This window comes from Nannospalax galili, unplaced genomic scaffold (genome assembly GCF_000622305.1).
Source record: "Nannospalax galili isolate Female #2095 unplaced genomic scaffold, S.galili_v1.0 scaffold1124, whole genome shotgun sequence".
NCBI lineage: Eukaryota > Metazoa > Chordata > Mammalia > Rodentia > Spalacidae > Nannospalax > Nannospalax galili.
In genome coordinates this window covers 1,835,281-1,853,372 of record NW_008351693.1, presented here as the reverse complement: position 1 = coordinate 1,853,372, position 18,092 = coordinate 1,835,281, and the positions used below count along the sequence as shown (strand labels likewise).

At 40.9% G+C, this 18,092-nt stretch overlaps 1 protein-coding gene across 1 annotated transcript in view; it reads left to right on the top strand.

Annotated features, from left to right (window-relative positions):
- Positions 1 to 3,531, top strand: part of St6galnac3 (ST6 N-acetylgalactosaminide alpha-2,6-sialyltransferase 3) — a 566,943-nt gene extending 563,412 nt beyond the window's left edge. The window contains exon 5 of the mRNA XM_008848657.2: positions 648 to 3,531. Within this exon, the coding sequence (XP_008846879.1) occupies positions 648 to 834 (187 nt within the window). The 3' untranslated portion in view covers positions 835 to 3,531. The remainder of the gene's footprint in view (positions 1 to 647) is intronic.
- Positions 3,532 to 18,092: the final 14,561 nt, after the last annotated feature.

Here is an 18,092-nt window from a genome sequence, read left to right as displayed (position 1 = left end):
AGAACAAAATGACCTGAAGCCCCCGAGAAACTGATGGCATGCCAAGAGTTCCTGGAAATTTTCTTTCACTAGTCCACTCATCTGCCAGGCTCTTGTTTTAAAGGAGTGTCTCTCCAGAGCATATCATAGCTGGTAGGATAGTTTCTTATTAGATCAACAGACCCCCTTGCTTCATCAGGGAAATGGAATGTATGTCTTCAGCCAACGATCAGCACAATGCATTTCAGAGACCGTTTAATCATATTAAAATAGTAATTCCCTGTCACAGTCTTCACCAACAGCATTTCGACTCTAACCATAAGTCTAATGGAGCACTGATGAACTCAGAATTTTACTGTGAAGAATCCGTTTCCTTAGCTCTATACAAGCGTCAGGCTTTCCAAAGTTTACTTCTTCTTACGCCATTTCCCCTGTCAAAAGATAGCCACATGTTTGAATGTAGTGGGCGTAATCTATAAATTTTTATTTGATCTATTAAAGCACTAAGAACTGGTCCATCTTCTTAAAAGCTTTCATGTGTAATAGCTTTTAGCTGAGTTCATTGACAAGGGTTTGCAAGTAAAAGCATTTACTGAGCACATAATGGATTCTTGTAAATGAACATTTCAGCCCCAGTTCCAATCTTTCGTTTCCCCTTTCTCTTCCAGGACAGAAGGGTATAGAAAAGTCCCCTACCATTACTATGAACAAGGACGGGATGAGTGCGATGAATACTTTCTCCACGAACACGCTGCCTACGGGGGACACAGGTTTATCACTGAGAAGAAAGTATTCGCTAAATGGGCCAAGAAACACAGAATAACATTTACACACCCAAACTGGACAGTGTCTTGATGCTGGGTTTGCCGATCATGATACTCCCAGCCGGGATGATGAGGCTGATGCAGATGATGGTGTTGACAGAGACAACGGTGATGATCATGTGCCCATTCTCTGCTGTAGAAGGTGACTCTGCTAGTAATTTGGGGTTCTATGGAAGGTAGCTCGTTTGTTCTGTTCTTTTTGGTGGTTCAACTCTACATACTGCACTTTATAATTTAACTGGAATTAAAATGAAGGCCAGGGACATGCCAACAATGGCTGAAGAAAACAGGAGGATTAGCTGTCACGATAGCTGCTCAGAATTCTTCAACAGTAGCTTCCAGAAGCCATGGACATGGCTTCATGAAGCATGGTTTCTAAGTGTGTGGTCTCCTGAGCTGGGACAGCTCTGCTGTCTTAGAGAATGGCACTGTCCCGAGTAATACCATCAAGGTGCAGAGATCTTATCACAGTTACTGTTAGCCCAGGGGACTGAAAGGATGTTTCTGATATGCCACCTTCCTTCAGTAAGTCTTATAGCTGATGCTTCGGGCTACTACCTAATGAGCAATGAAGATATCATGTAATTCTTGCATAACAGGATTACTGAACTATCTGATCAAACACTTAATTCAAAATGAACCAAGTAGCAGATATTGATGAATTTCCACTCTGACAGCTGCATTCTCCCTACTCAAAACAATGTAACTAAACATATTATCAGAACGATCTGTATTAATGTTTAGTTATTTCGGTTGAGCACTAAATATTTCAGAAGGTTATTTAACATGTTAGATGCACAACTTCAACACTGTAATAACACATACTGTGAAGACAGTCCTGAAACATAACCAAAGGGTTTCCTCGCTCTGCTTCAACATCCAACGCAGAATTACACACTCTTTAAAATGATGAAACAGGGAAAGCAAAGCATATTTTTGCATCCGTTTATATCCTATCATACTTCATTATATATATATATATTTGTATATCCAAATTTCTATTTTATAAGCCCAAGATGTGTCTCTCCATATGTCACATGATCAATGCCAAGTGCCAGTTGTTAGGCATGGATGGTTCTTCATATCAAACCTGACCAGGGCTTTTGCCTTCCTGGGGTTATTTTTCCCTATCTTGTATTGGATGCTATACCATAAGGATCTAAATGTCCAAAGTGCTTTGTGATTTAAAGTCCTTTCACATACGATTCCGTGTGGTGCCATATGGTCACCTCACTGGACCGTTGCCTGCATATTTGTGCCGTCTCTGGCCCATGATCTGTAATGTGTTCACTGTGCTCCTGTATGTGTCCCAGGTTGCTTGACCGGCTAATATTTGTATAGATAGCTTTTCTGTAAACTAGTAACCCATTGAGTTCAGTGCCAAATACAACACTGTGTACCAAGATCATGCAAAAACTATCACAAAGATGATCTTGTCACAGATCAGGACCCCTGTGAATTTAGCTACTCCAGACTGTTCCGTTATTGTTAGTGGCTCTATTTAGGGGAGAAGATGAGAGCCAGGGACAGTAGGTAGGAACAGAAGCAGTGAAATGCAGTTTCTGTTCCAGGTTTAAAACAGCTTCATTCTCCAAAGACACAGCGACCGGTGAATATTGGAGGTTGGGTTTCTGAGCGAGTAGCCAAGCATCAGAAAATGGCCTGGAGAGATGATTCCAGACACAAAAGCCAAGCTGAACTTAGTGCTTTGGAAGTTGGAAATGATGCATCTCAACTTCCAGAACACTCGGCGGGTCTTCACCAGGTGTAAGGGTCATACTGTCTTTCCTGTTTTCTTCTGGGGAGAAAGATACCCCCATACCCACACCCCTAAACAGTACCAAGCCCACCTGACCCAGAGGGACACAGAAGATAGGGAGAGGTTATTCTTTTACTGTTTCCTTATGTGATTTTAATTTCTATGAATGTCGGTTTCTTCAGAGCTAATGGTGGCTAGAAATACCCACTTAAAGACAAATGCATAATACCAGTGTTGAGACTGTGATGTAGATTGTTTTCCTCTCTGTTGTGCTACAGGAGTTCTGCTTTCAAATAAAAATTGAACCCTTGATTAATCAGTACACCTCGGGACACAATCTGATTTATGGAGTAGTCGGTTAATGGAGGGTGGATCTGTTTGGGCGCTTACAGATGAGACATTTAAGACTTGTTCCCCTGCTACAGACTTGGCAACACCCTTTCCCCTCATAGTCTATGAAGAAAGCAGCCTCGGGTGTAACCTGGCAGTGTCTTCTGTGACATGGTTGCATGGCAAACACATGCCTCCCTCTTCCTCCTGCTTCTCTTTCCTGCACTCTCCTTCCAACCCTCCTTCCTTCCTCCTCTCTCTCCTGTTCTCCCTCTTCTCCATCCCCTCCCTCTTTCAACTAAACTCTATATTTTTGATGACTGTTTTTGTCTCTTTATTATAAAGTAGGAAACAGGGGCATTTTATTCTCCACTTGGACCCAGCTGAATTCCTTTTAATCAGGCTCTCAGGACTTGCTTTTCTCTGAAATCTTTGATTTTTTTTCTGTGTCCATTTCATCTTTCTGCCAGTCTTTTAATTATAGTGTAAATACAAGGTCTACTTTTGCCCATGTTGAGAAGAAATTTTCCAGCTCCGATTGCTGAAGAGCGAGGCAAAGGGGCAATTCAAGGATTGCATTCTGTCCTGCAAATTTTGATCAGTCCCACAAATTCTAGTCTGTGGTGCAGATTCCATTCCACATCTAAACACTTTGATCAGTCCCACAAATTCTAGTCTGTGGTGCAGATTCCATTCCACATCTAAACACTGTAAACTTTAAATGAGCCCACTTAGCACTGAAGCATAACTATCCTAGATATTCGTTAATACAGGGCTATGGGAGGGTGCTGATGGGGAAGGGGGACTAAAGCTCATGGGGAAGGGGGACTAAAGATGACTAAGATATTGTGTATGAGATACACAAAAATTCAATTAAATTTTTTTTTTAAAAAGTAAAAATGTTTCCTATCATCCAAGGCACTAGACAAATGGGCTATGTAAACTGACCAGAGGCTTCTAAAAGCAACATAAATGCCTGCAAAATAAAATAGAGTAGGGCTGGAGACATGGCTCGATCAGTGATTAAGAGCACTGTTGCTCTTCCAGAGGATCCAAGTTCAGTTCCCAGCACCAACGTGGGTGGCTCACAACCACATGTACCTCCAGTTCTAGATCTAATATGCTCTTCAGACCTCTGTGCCCCTGCATGCACCTGACAATACACATAAATAAAAATAATAAAAACCAATCTTTTAAAAGAAAATCACAGAGTATTATTTCTGATCCTGCAGAATCCTAGGAAAAGTAAGGGAAAACAGATTTTAAAATGAGTATTTGAATCTTTTTGAAATTAATCTATAGATAAACTGTATTGACATGCATTGTTATGATAGAAACATGATTTTGTATTGCTGACAAACCAGTCAAAGAAAAAACAACTGGGGAGTTTGGGGGGATGCTTGTACATGTGAGCATAAAGTCCATTTGTACATGTAATACATGCCCTGGTGTGTGTGTGTATTCCTAACTGTATGTAAAAGTGTACATATAATTCTGTATCCTTCACTGATGTGTATGACTCACAGAAAACCCTATTTTAGACATCATCTGAAGTTTGTTGGGTTTCATTTTAAATCCTAATGAGAAAAAGTCAACATCCGGAGTAAATGTACTGATTGCTGAGAGCTCAGAAAATCATACTTGATAGCCAGCCAGGGAAGAGCTAAATCTAGAACTAAGGACACAATCAGATGGACGGTTGTCACCACCAGCCTGGGAGTGTAGCAATCTATATGGGAAGGCTTGGCCGCCCACAGCAAAAGTCACACTGAAAAGCATTGCTCCATTCAGGCTCAAGCAACAGCTGGTCCTCCTGCTCAAATAAGACCGCAGACAACAGTCAGCGTTGCATGAGTTTTTACTACATAGCTGTAGAACTATGACCATTATGGGGGTAAAAAGGTAATTATGTAAGGGGGATATGGGGGACCCAGCTGGTAGGGGAACAAGGCAAACTGGGGACCTGCTGACCTTCCAAGACACTTAAGGCCCTCAGGGAAAACTCACTCCTAGCTTTTGTAGAAAACAGGAAAACCATCAAGTAGTTCGCCTTAGTGGTGTTACTTGGATGTTAATTATGAGATCAGTTTAACTTTGATGAGCACGAAGATTTAAACAGATGGTTTACCTTTTTTCGACACAGCCATGTAGCATTTAGTATGCCTTATGAAATGAGGGAATGGATGATGATGTCCAGGGGCTGTGGTGAGTAGACTATCTTAGTTACTTGTCTGTTGCTGTAATAAAACACTCTGGCCAAGGGAACTTATAAAAGGAAGAGTCTATTTGAGCTTACAGTTCCAGAGGAACTAAGAGTCCAACATGGCGTGGAGGCACGGTGACAGGAGGTGTTGGAGCAGGAGCAGAAAGCAGAGGCTCACATCTCCAAGCAGGCACAGGAAGCAGAAAGCAGCTAGAAATCAGGCAAGGCTTAGGAGCTCTCTAAGCCCACCCCCAGTGATGTGCTTCCTCCAGCATGGCCACACCTTCTAAGACCTCCCAAAGCAGCACTGCCAACGGGGGTCAAAATGTCCAAATACTTGGAGCCTATGGCAGGCATTCTCATTCAAACCACTACACATGCCTTAGCACAGCTCCAGGACCAGGAGGAGAAAATGCTCATCCTTAACTGCATTTCTAACTGTCAAGACTTCATCAGCTTGAAGGTGCAAAGGTCCAATGACCCAAAGTGCTCACCTTTCTAAGAAGTCTAGAATTTAGACATGAAAACACTTAAAACACCAGCCAGTCCAACCCCTCCAGCTTGGAGTTGAGGAAATAGACTTACAGAAATCCAAACAGCTTAGCCATGACTCTAAAACAGACTCCTGGCAGTCCTGAGACCCCCTATCTCCTTCTCTAATACATTTCCCAGTGTATTCTTTAATGCCCTGAATGGTAGCTGGGTTTGGAAAATATATTTGTGATTTACTAAAGTAAACAGGGCCCAGTGGACACTGATTCTACCCAGGATCAGAGGAACCACATTGAACTGTATTTTTTTTAGTATAATTGAGGGAATAGATCCTCAGTCCTGGCTTCTGTGCTGCATTCTCCAAGTGTGTTGCTAAGACCAGTCCATGTCAGATGACAGTGTTGAAACTAGGATAGAGAGCGCAAGGGTCAGTTTCTTCTTTGTCACTGAGGACAGGCAGGCCATGGATGCCTCAGGAGCTGCTGGGTGTTGGAGGCTGCATGTTACCTTGTCAGGCCCTGCTGTTCACTCAGCCTCAAGGCAGAAGCGTCCTCATTCTGGAACCAGTTCAGCTGAGTAAGACTCTGTCGGTGCTGGCCAGTGGAGTACACCACCGGTTTCTTGTTTCCTGCAGCACCCATGATTTTTGAGCCTCTGGAAGGTATATAAACACCAAATGCCTCATAACACGCAATCAGCACACACTGTAAGAGTTTTTTCTTTATGGTCCACATATATGACACTGATATAAGTGGAGAACACAGACATTATCTGCATTGGGCTGTTCAAATGGTGGCTGTTGCCCAAAATAGTGTGCTGTTTTGTTGCTTGGTTTCGCTGAACCACAGAGACACCATTAGAGTAAAACTGCATGTAACTTGTGAAGGTCCTGAGTGGGGACTGTCCTTGGGCATTGTGGCAGTACAAAAAACTCTCATCTTGTTGTTTTTAAGTTGTTTATTTTGGTTTTCTTTACAGAGTAGGCACACAATTGTTTCCGAGGTAGGAAAGTACTTGTTCCTCCACGAATACGTCCCCTTTTGTTCATGTCTTGAGACTGCAGGAAAATAGAAGCTCACTTCCGTGAAGGTGAAGAACACCCTGAGGAATGAATAGCCAGTGTCTGCATTTCTGTATTGCTTATGTAGTGAGCAGTCTCTTCCAAGGACCTTCAGATGGACTGAAACCTGGGCATTCTATAGACTCCTGGTATAAGTGAGTCTGTAAGCTGCCAAATGCTCATTTCCTTGTGGTTCACTTTGTTGTCCCTGGTACTGAATAAATATCACTTCTGTGACACATGGTACATGAGGTTCACACAGTCTTTGCTACAGACGGTTGTTCACTTTTAAAACCTACAGTCTTCATTTATTTACAGACGGAACCGGAGAAGCACAGCTGCGTGCTGGTAAGGGACTTTTTTCTTGTGTTGTATTGATTTATAGACATCTTAGAAAGTGACAAAGGGCTACCAGAAAGTTACAGTTTGTTTTTACAACAAGAAAAATAAATAAGGACATACAACAAAGTAAGACGAATTTGTGGCCGAAAAAGGCACAGATATTCAGTGCATTCCATATTTAAGGCGGAGAGATATCTCGGGTAATGTTGCCCACAGTGACAAGGCATTGCCAGTCTTTTCAATTTCCTTAGTACCCACGAACTGTATTGGATACTTTGCTCATTACTGTGATTAAATATTTGACACAACGCAGCCTTAGGAAGAAGGATTTATTAGGCTCACAGTTCAAGGCATACAGTCCACCATGGTGGGCAAAGTACAGCATCAGGAGATCACCATGCTGCTAAGCAGAAGAGAAAAGGAATTCGGGGCTCAATTGGCTTCTTCTTATTCTATCTAGGACCCCAGCCCATGGAGTAGTGCTGCCCACAGGGTGGGCCTTCCTCCTCAGAGAAACTTCTCTGGAAACACCTTAGCAGACACCAGTGAAAGAGGGTTCAGATCATGAGGGGTCATATTATTTCTGGATGTATTTTTGACATTTTTTGAAAGTAATATATTTTTATTGTTGGAAACAATGTAAAAGACAGAATAATGGATTTGGTGATGGATTCTGCGTTTTATAAATTTGATTAATAAAATCCCTCCCTCTCTCTGTCCCCCCTCCCCAAGTGCACACGTGTGCGTGTGTGTGTGTGGTCTACAACCTGCTTTGTATTTTTTGGTTTGTTTTGTTTTTTGTTTTTTGTCTTTTTGAGACAGGGTCTCCCTGTAGCCCCAGCTGTCCTGGAACTCACTGTGTAGACCAGGCTGGTGTTGAACTCAGAGAATATCCACCTGCCTCTGCCTCCTGAGTGCTGGGATTAAAGGTGTGTACCACCACGCCCAGCTACCTGCTTTGTATTTGTAATAAAAAATTGATGGTGTTTCCCCAGATGCCATTGAATTATCATAGGTCCCCACCAGGGCTGCATGATCACCTTTCAGCCACATCCCCTTCTCACTTCTCTCTCTCTGATGAACAGCTTTGTTCATCAATTTTTTAACATTTCTTTTTTTTTTTTTTTCTGTTATTGTACTCACGTAATATGGTGCCCACAGCCCTAAGCTCTTTCGAAGAACAGTAGGGTTGTTCTTCATCCTTGCCAACTTGATACATAATAAAAAGGTGTCTTTTAATTAGCATCTAATTGATTACTATGGAAATTACATTTTTGCATATATATTGGTAATTTACATTTTTTTTCATGAATTACTCCTTCCTAGACACTGTTCATTGTAGTGGGAATCACCACAATTTAAAAACACAGAAAAATGAAAATTTACTCAAAGAAAGGAGACAGGTTCACAACAGTGAGGGTTATAAGGGAAGTAAACACTGCATCACATCCTGAGTTACAAACACCAGGCTAGCTTAATAGAAGGCTTAGGGAGAACAGAATTCCAATTCTTAGGAGGCGTCGGTACAGTGTCAGTTTTTAGCGCTGTGACTTCACTTAACAGAACCAGAGTCTGAAATTTTAGAATTTATCTTAGGAGGACAGTTGGAGAAGCCCAAAATTAGCATAGACTTTTAAAGGGTGAATTTATGTGAGATATTTGCAGATTGGTCAGACCACTCATTTTCAACTGATTCCTCTGATTAGATGTTTGGATTCACTAGCCACTGACTGAGGTTCCTTCCAGAAGCCTCTCAGATCCCACGAATAGAATGCAGCCCAAACATGGAAGAGCAGGATTTGAAAGTTTTACAAAACACAAACCTAAAGTGGGTGTTAGAAGACCTGCGTCAGCAACAGCACAGTCTGAAGTTATCTCTTACAAAATGTTATCTCTGCTGATGGCAGATTTCACCCAGCTCATGTTCAGAGTTGGCTTCTGAATTTTTTCAGCACGTTGGATTGATGGTCTGTACACACACCCACATACCCAAACCACCATGTGCTGCCATCATCGCCCCCGGCTCTGCCATGCCTGACGTTGACTTTATCCTCACGATGCCCCACAAGGCGGCCATTCTTCATTTTGCAGTGAGAGAAATTCTTTTGCAATTCATGAATTCATATTTTTACATACAAACAACTGCGATATGTCTTTGAAAGGTAATGACTCAAGAAAATTACCTTCAGTATCCTAGCCTTCCTTATGGTGGGAATTTGTAATAATGGCTGTCACTGTGGATTTAAGAGTAATTTCTATTGTCCACCTTGTCCTGTTTCTGCTAGATTAAGTAGATTCTTCACTTTGAATTTGGTGGTATCTTTTCTGTTTTCTATTCAGTACCTCTCACTTTCAGGATATTCATAACCCTTTTATCTGGTCTTTGTAATTTCAAAATGATGCTTTGGATATTTTTAGTTTTAAGCGAGCAATGCCCTTTTCAAATTGCTCTCTTAAGGTTTTTGTAAAACAATATTCACCGTAATACAACTTTAAATTACTTGCCAGTGCCTTTACTAGACTTAATCCAAGAAGGCTAATTGAACATTAAACATTTTAATCATCTCATGCTGTCAAACCTGTCTTCTCAGTACTGAGAACTGGATAGGCCATGAGCTTAATTGTATTCCTGGCAATGCAACCAGAGTGATAATATGATTAGTATATCGCTAGGGAATTAGTCCTGGTCATTATACATATCTGAAAAAAAATCATCTCAAAAATATCCAATAAGCATACTTAAATTCTTAGCATTGTATTAAGGTTTTGGAGAATACAGAGATATCCATAGCTTATATAATATTTGCCATAATGGAGTTTACCAAAGAGTTGATAAATAAAAATTCCAAGTAAGTACAGGGTGACTTAGAATAAGATAATGAACATAAGACTGACAGAAACACAAAACATTATACACAATACAGAAGCCTAAGATGCATAAGAATGACTCAGATAGAACAATTGTTCTCGCATTATGTAAGTGTGCAGGTGATGTGCCACTACATCTACTGAGAGATTCAGGATCTAAGAATGACATGGGACATAATGGATCTCAGGAAAGGAGTCTTGGCAATACCTTATTGAAATGGCTGATATAGGAGATGGCCACCAGGATATAGAAAGACTTCTCTATAACTCAAGATGGGGCTTTCTGACTACAGCGTCTTGTACAAGAACATCTATTTGATGATGTAGAGGTTATTTTTGAAAAATGAAATGAAGATATCCATAGTGCAGAAAATGCCAAGAATTGTTTCTTATCTTGTCTGGAATTTGCTGTGTGCGGTTGAGGTAGGGAAAGTTCTAAGGGTTCACTCAGGCTCTGATAGTTTTTAAACATACTCACTGAGCAAATAGCACCTTTGGAAGATATTTCAAAGTAAGCTGTGAATTCAAATAGCATAGGATGTGGAACCAATTTAAGTATAAATATGGGTCCATTTTTTCACTTTTAGCCACATAGATCAATTACTTTTGTGCTGTTGTTCTGATGAGCATTCACTCCCATGAATGGGAACAATCCTGATAATGCTTTCCCTGTGAAGGTCTCATCTGTACTTGCTTACAGAACCTGAACTAAAATCTGTAATGTCATGATCAAGAGAGACATTTCACTACAGTCTTCAGGAGAGCTAAGAAGCTGTTTCAGAAAGCACAAATCATAATGCATCCCTGTCCCAACTTTGACCTGTTGGCCAGAGAAAATCTAATAGAGCACCCGCCTTCTTTCATTTGAGCAAATGAGTTGCAGGTTCTAAATAACCTTCTTCTGTCTTCCTAGAAGTCACGTATTGGGTTAATTGTGGATGGGAAAGAAGACTGGCCAGAGAAGGGGCTGCCAGCTGAAGGACTGAAAGTCAGTTCTCCTGCAGGCCTCCTCCAAATGTCTGCTAAAATCTTTCCTTACTTCCTAATGATTCTTCTTTTCTCTTATGTGTCAGCTGAAAGGGCGGGCCAGGTGATTTCAAGAGCTCTGGCCACTCATGTAGCCTAGAGCCCAGGACAGATCCACATGTATTTATTTAAATGATTTCCTACAGCGATGCCAAGATAATTTGATAAAAATTTTCTTCACCTGATACTGAGATAGCAAGATAGCCACATGGGAAAAAACACAAATATAAATTCTTACCTTAGACCATATGGGAAAATAATCCCAAATGGATAATTAACCTAAACATGAAAGATAAAGGTATAAAAATTTCCATAAGAAAAAAATTAAAATCTTCATAACTTTGAGTTGGCAAAGATTTCCCAAGATATACAAAACAAAAACTATGAAAGAAAAATGTTGATGCATAGGACTTGATAACATAAGAAATACCTTCTTTTGCAAGATATTTTTTAAAAAAATAAATGGAAACCCACATACTGGAAAAGAGAGTTACACTATCATATCTATGTGTCCCTCACCCGTTTATTCTTATTTTTCTATCTCTCCATATCTATTATCTATCTATCTATCTATGAACTCTTAAAACTTAATAATAAGAGATGAATGTGTCAACTAAAGCTGAGTGAACAATTCAAACAGGGCATTCAGGAAAGAAGATCTAAATAGCACATGAAAAAATATTTAACACTCAAATAGGAAATACAAATGCAAACCCAACACTAGTGGGTTTAAAGGATTCACGGGTGAAATTTCACTATAATTCCTGCCTTCATAGCATTCACAGTCCAGGAAAAGATGCAGACAAGTAAGTGGGCATTCCAAACCATGACGGAAATGCTTGGATGCATGAAGTACAGGTGTGGGGATTTGTGGTTAGATGTTAAATGTCCTCTGAAGGCTCACGTGTGGAAGGTTTGACCTCCAGCTGGCGGCACTGTGGAGAGGTAACTGGATGACAGGCATGGTAACCACATAGACACTAATTTCACAGCTGGTTGAGCTACTAAGAAGAGCTGGGACCAGGTCAGAAGTCAGTCACCAGGGTGTGTCTTTCAAAGGTACATCTTACCCTTGTCCCCTGCTGGCTCTTCTCTGCTTCTAGGCTGCCACAAGCCAAACACGTTTGTTCTGTTACACAATTCTGCCATGATGTTCTGCCTCATAACAGGCTTCACAAACAATGGAGCCAGTGGACTGTGGCATGAAACAGTCAAAATAAATTCTCAAACCAAGGTGGTCTAAGTAGGCTTCATGGGCAATGGGTTTAAACTGAGATCAGAATGATGTTCAAAAGCTAGTCTAGTAAAGGGGACATGAAGAAGGCAAGCATGCGAAGACTCAGTGTGGCAGGGATGTCCTGAAGGAGAGAAAATGGGACATAGTCCCAGTATGGAAGAGTTCAGTACAGCTGATTGGAATCAAAGTATAAGGGTAAGAGGTGGAGGGCAGTAGTTAGAGCTAAAAGAAAATAAGGTAATTAGATCAGATCCTACAAGGCTGACAAACTGTAATGAGTTTAACCTGAATTGTGAGTATATGAAAAGTATACTGAGGTTTTAAATAGAAGTGTTCTATCTGACTTATTAAGAGTGCCACAGAAAGGAAAAATCAGGGTACTTCATGAGTGTTGGACTTAGACAATTGCATGTTGATATTACTACCAAAGCCAGCAGTGGGAGTTCCATTAAGTTTTAGACATGTTTATTTTGAGGAACATACACGGCAATGGTGTGAAGTTTTAGCTATGAAACTCAGGATACGGGACTATAGACAGAAATTTAGAGACATCTGCACAGTAGGGAATAGGATGTGACGTGCGCGATGACAGAAAAATATTCAGAACTGATCGTAAGAATACAAAGGGGGGCCTCTACTAGTTATGGACTCAACAAATTACCACCTGTATTTATTTATCGCAGATTTTGTGGGCCAGCTATCCAACAATGCTATATATGGGTCTTCTCACAAAGCTCTCTAGTGTCTCACAAAGCCACAAGCAAGGCACTAACCAAAGCTCACATATCAGAAAGCTCAGCTGTGGAAGGAAGCATTTCTACACATTGGTCACTTGGTTCTTTGATAACTTTCAGCTGGAGGTTGTCTGTTGCTTCCATTGTGGGACTCTCCATAGGAAAGCTCACAGTATGGCACCTGAATTCATCCAAGTCATCACGGGAGAGTCAACTAGCAAGCAAGCATCACTTACGGTCTCACCACAGACATAGCATCCCCATGGCATTGAAGCAGTCTATTGGGCAAGAGCAAGTTCTTTAAGGGTAGAGAAGAGGGGCTGGAGAGATGGCTCAGTGGTTAAGAGCTCTGGCTGCTCTTGCAGAGGACCTGGGTTCAATTCCCAGCACCCACATGATGGCTAACAACCATCCATAACTACAGTTCCAGGAGAATCTGACATCCTCTTCTGACCTCCGTGTGTATTGCACAACATGGGTACACTTACATACATGCAGGCAATACACTCATACACATAAAAATAAGTGTTTTTTTTTTTAAAGAGTAGAGAACAGCATCATCTGGGACCACTTACAGGATGCCTACAAATCCATCTATACCCAGAAGAGACAAAGAGCCAGGCTCAGCTCTGAGAGAGGGTACAGGAATACTAAATAATAAAACTCAAAGAGAGGAAAAAGATTCCTTCTTTATCCTTCTTGACATTGGTTTGCAAATTTCCACATTTCCTTATACCAAGAATGATTATGGGCCAGATTTATAAAAAAAAAAAAAAACAAACAAAACACAAAATGGTAACAAACCAGCATACATCTTGGTACATTGTATCCAGTTAGAAATCATCCTGTAGATTGGATTTGCACAGAAACAAAGATGGTGGAGGGGAAGGGGGTCGGGGGGGAGAGAGAGAGAGAGAATGAATGAACTGTAGGACTGTGCCAAGTTATCCTGTATACAAATACAAAGCTCGTGGTGCCAGGCAGAGACATGGTGTGTGTGCCCATGAATGAAGGTGCACGGGGAGTAGGCAAGACCTCAGTCATCATCAGGAGTTAAGGGAGTCAAGTCTGTTAATAGGCATGAATGATTTGTGCTTTAGTTCCTGAACAGGAAAAAAAATGACATTATGCATTAATCCCGGACACCTTGACACCAGGGAGGCTCTGAGACGATGGAAAGACGGGAGAGTGAGGAATGCATGCTCATCTGTAAACTAAAGGTGGTATGAGCATCACCGTGGCCAGACATGCACAGCCACAGGTCAGCAAGAAAAGGAGAAAGCTGAAATGACATTTGAAACTGGGTGAAACATGTACCTACGGTTGTGTAGAAAGGGGAAATTGCAGGACCTCTACAGAAGTAAAAAACATCCATGCTATGTGATAACAAAAGCTATCAGGTATTAAACATTCAATTATTCATTTAACAAATATTTATGAAATGACAGGTACCTGGTAAAGTAAAAATAGTTTGAGGGATTATTTTCAAAAGTATGAAATCGTAACATTTCAAATTAACACTCCAGCCTAGTCCTAGGTGTTCTGTATCAAAGCTGGAACATGGTGAAGGGGCAGAGAAACAAAACACATCTATACCTCCTATCTACAGTGAGATTGAGAATTCCTTTCTGGCTGTAATGATAGAAAATATTCCTGAAGGGTCTCAAAGTGACAATTCACAACTCTTGACAAAAAGAAGAAAGCTTAGAATATACCGTATGCAGTCATTTCAGAAATGTCTCTGATCTGACCATTCTGGAAGAAGAAACTTGGTGGATGACCTATGTGTGGAACTGAATTTAAAAAGCTGAGGTACTCCAAGAGAAAGAAAGATGGGAGAATCCCCTCGGGTGTGATACTCTGTACGCGAGGTGCCGGGTGTGATACTCTGTACGCGAGATGCCTGGTGTGATACTCTGTACTCGAGCTGACGGGTGTGATACTCTGTACGCGAGGTGCCGGGTGTGATACTCTGTACGCGAGGTGCCGGGTGTGATACTCTGTACTCGTGCTGATGGGAGGAAGGAGGTGGTCGTTCCATTTTCTTTTTTTCAATACAAACACTTTCATTTTCTCCATCTCCTCATTTGCTAACAAACGTCGGTAATAAGGGTGGGCCTTTCATCCTGGATGGGCCAAACTTTATGCCATGCTGATTGCAGATTGCTTTGGGATGGGCATCCAGTCCCAGAACACACAACCTCTCCAATGGCTGCACAACCTTAGGGTGAATGGAGCAGGTTCTTCCCGGAGATGTCGCTATGAACATGACATAGCTGCCCGCCTTGCCACTCTTCCTACACTGAGAGCAGTCCTGCTGTATCCAAGCATAGAGCCAGTGGTGGAAACTGAAACACCCAGCCTCAAAATCAGGACAGGTTCCAGTTACGAGGCTTCTCGATCATATGAACCAACCAATGCCCCCTTTGGGCTTCAGTTCAGATAAACTAACACCTGAGTTGGATTTTCTGATAGTGTGATATTTTCTATCAAAAGAAACTAGATTAAGAAAAACATAATGACATGAAGACTCTTGTGTTTTGAAAGATGTTATCGACCATATTGTGTTTATTAACAAGGCATTGCTTTATATTTTAATAGCTGAGACATTTTATATGTAAATTTTCAATATTTATTTATTATTTTAATTTTATTTTATGTGCAGGAGTGTATTGCCTGTATGTATGTAAGCCATGTTGCGTGATGCCCAGGGAGGTCAGAAGGGAGCATCAGATCCCCTGGAACTGGAGTTACAGACAGTTCTTAGCCGCCATGTGGGTGTTGGGAACTGAACCCAGGTCCTCCGCAAGAGCAGGCGGTGCTCTTAACTGCGGAGCCATCTCTCCCCTAATGCAAACTTCTAAATCAGTATGAGAAAACTTTAATCACTGATTAAGCTGATAGAATTCCAGCAAAGAAGTTAATGCTTTACAAAGTTAAAGAGTAATAAAAGGTACACATACAGCATTCCTCAGGCGTCTTAAAGCAATACTACAGTTTGGAGGACTACACCATCTGCCCTTAGAGTACCTTGCCTCCCTCATCTACTCCAGAGTGTGGGATGTGCTCCAAAGACAAATCTCTCACATAGCACTTACGGTGTGCTGATGTAGCAGATGACTTATACGCCCAGCTTCTCTCAGAGACCTTGAGATTTGGGAGCTACCTCTTTCCATTCCTCCACAGTAACAGAGCCTCGTGTATTTGGGCCGGGTGTGTGGTAATGCATCCTTGCTGATGGGGGTGGGAACATTGTTAAGTCCTGTCAATGAAATGCAACCCAGAGATTGGTGGAAGCTCAGGATTGGGACCTCTTTAACAGATTGCTGACAATTTAGGGCTCTGTTAGAGGTCCAAGCACAATCTAACCTATCTCCTAATAGTTATACCTAAGAGTCCTAGACAAAAATTCTTAACAAACCCAGAGCTTTGAAAACTAATGGTTAGAACTGGAGTGGAGTAAAACCTTGAAGGCTACGTCTTAACCAGTAACCCTCCCTTTTTGTTTACCTGTGGGTTTTTCTTCTTACATTTCCTAAATTTTATTCAAGCCTAGTCCTAAATCCAGAACAGCACATTATGCATGGCAAGAAAAAAAATCTCCAAGAAAATTTCTCTTTCAGATTAGAAGGAGACAAGCTCCTGCAAATGGGGACTCCATTGATAAAGCTGTGCCCGACAGCAGTGGTACAGGGGCAGCTGCGGGCCGAAGTCTCTTATCTCTGAATGCTTCACTTTGAGATGGATCCTTTTGAGTGACATACAGAAGCCCTGGACTCCTAAACAGAATACAGGAGAAGGGTGCCCTAAGAGCCAGAGCATAAGGGAAGTCACATAGGGAAAGAAGACAAGAGAGAGAAACCTTACATTTGTGTATGAGAAAGGACATCTACTAAAAGCCGACAACCTAATATAATACTGAAAGACCAAATGCTTTTCTCCTGTATTTGGTAACAAGGTAAGGATGACTGTTTTCAATATTCTTATGTGTCATGTGTATGAGAACTCACAGACAGCGTGATAAGAAAAAACAACAGTGTAAGATGGGAACAGAAGATCAAAATGTTTTTCTATTCCTAGATGACAGGGTTGTTTATGTAAAAACCAAGAACAATTTTATTGTTAAAATCTTTTCTTTTTTTAATTTATTTTTATTTTTTTATGTGTATGCATTTATTGCCTGCATGGAGGAAAGTGCACCCATGTTGTGCAATGCCCACAGAGGTCAGAAGAGGTTGTCAGATCCCCTGAAATTGGACTTATGTACAGTTGTTAGCTGCCACGTGGGTGCTGGGATTTGAACCCAGGTCTTCTGCAAAATTTAATTTGTACAAAAATGTAACTTTATATATGGACAATAAGCTAATAAGAAAATTTAAGAAGGACCTTTTACAATAGAAACATATTTAGGCAGAAGTTATTCTGAAATAGTTCTTTACATTCATCTCACTTTCTTTACTGTCACTGAAGCAAAGCACTGCTTGCCTTTGCTCCAAGCTGCCCTTTCAAGAGAAGTTATACATTTAAAGAAGTACAACTTAAAATTCCATCCAGGGGTTTCTTTACACATAGACAAGCTGACACTAAAACTGTTACAGAAAGTAATGAAACTAGAGCAGGCAAAACCATGATGAAAAAGAAGAACAAAATTGTAGACGTCATACTGCTCAATTCTAGAACTTACTATAAAACTGTGGTATTAGAGAAATGACAGGAACAGATCAATGGAGTAGAACTGAAAGTCTAGAAATAGGCCTACACAGATAGACTAAATTGAGATGCAAAAGCAACATAATTAAGTACAGTCTTTCCAATAAGCAGAGTCAGGATGGTTTTACAAAAACAAAACAGAAAAATGGATTGATTCCTTATGTGATACACAGAACTTGTCTGGTCAATGAATTCTACTTACACAACTCAGGAGAAGGCCTTCAGGTCCTTGGATTGAAGTAAATGATTGGGATACCAAAAGCACAACCCATAAAAGAAGGAATTGAACATTTTGACCTCATACAAATTGAAACTTGCTGAGACACTCAAGATAACTTTTAAATTTTCCTTTTGAGGAAAATATGTGCATATCATACACCTAACAAATGTTCATCCAGAATCTAAAAAGATTTCTGAAGGAGACATACAAAAAAGTTAATGTAAAAAATGGGCAAAAGATCTGGGTAGTGTATGAGCAAGGTTCTCCAGAGGAACAGAACTAGTGATAATCTTTCTCTCAAGAGAGAT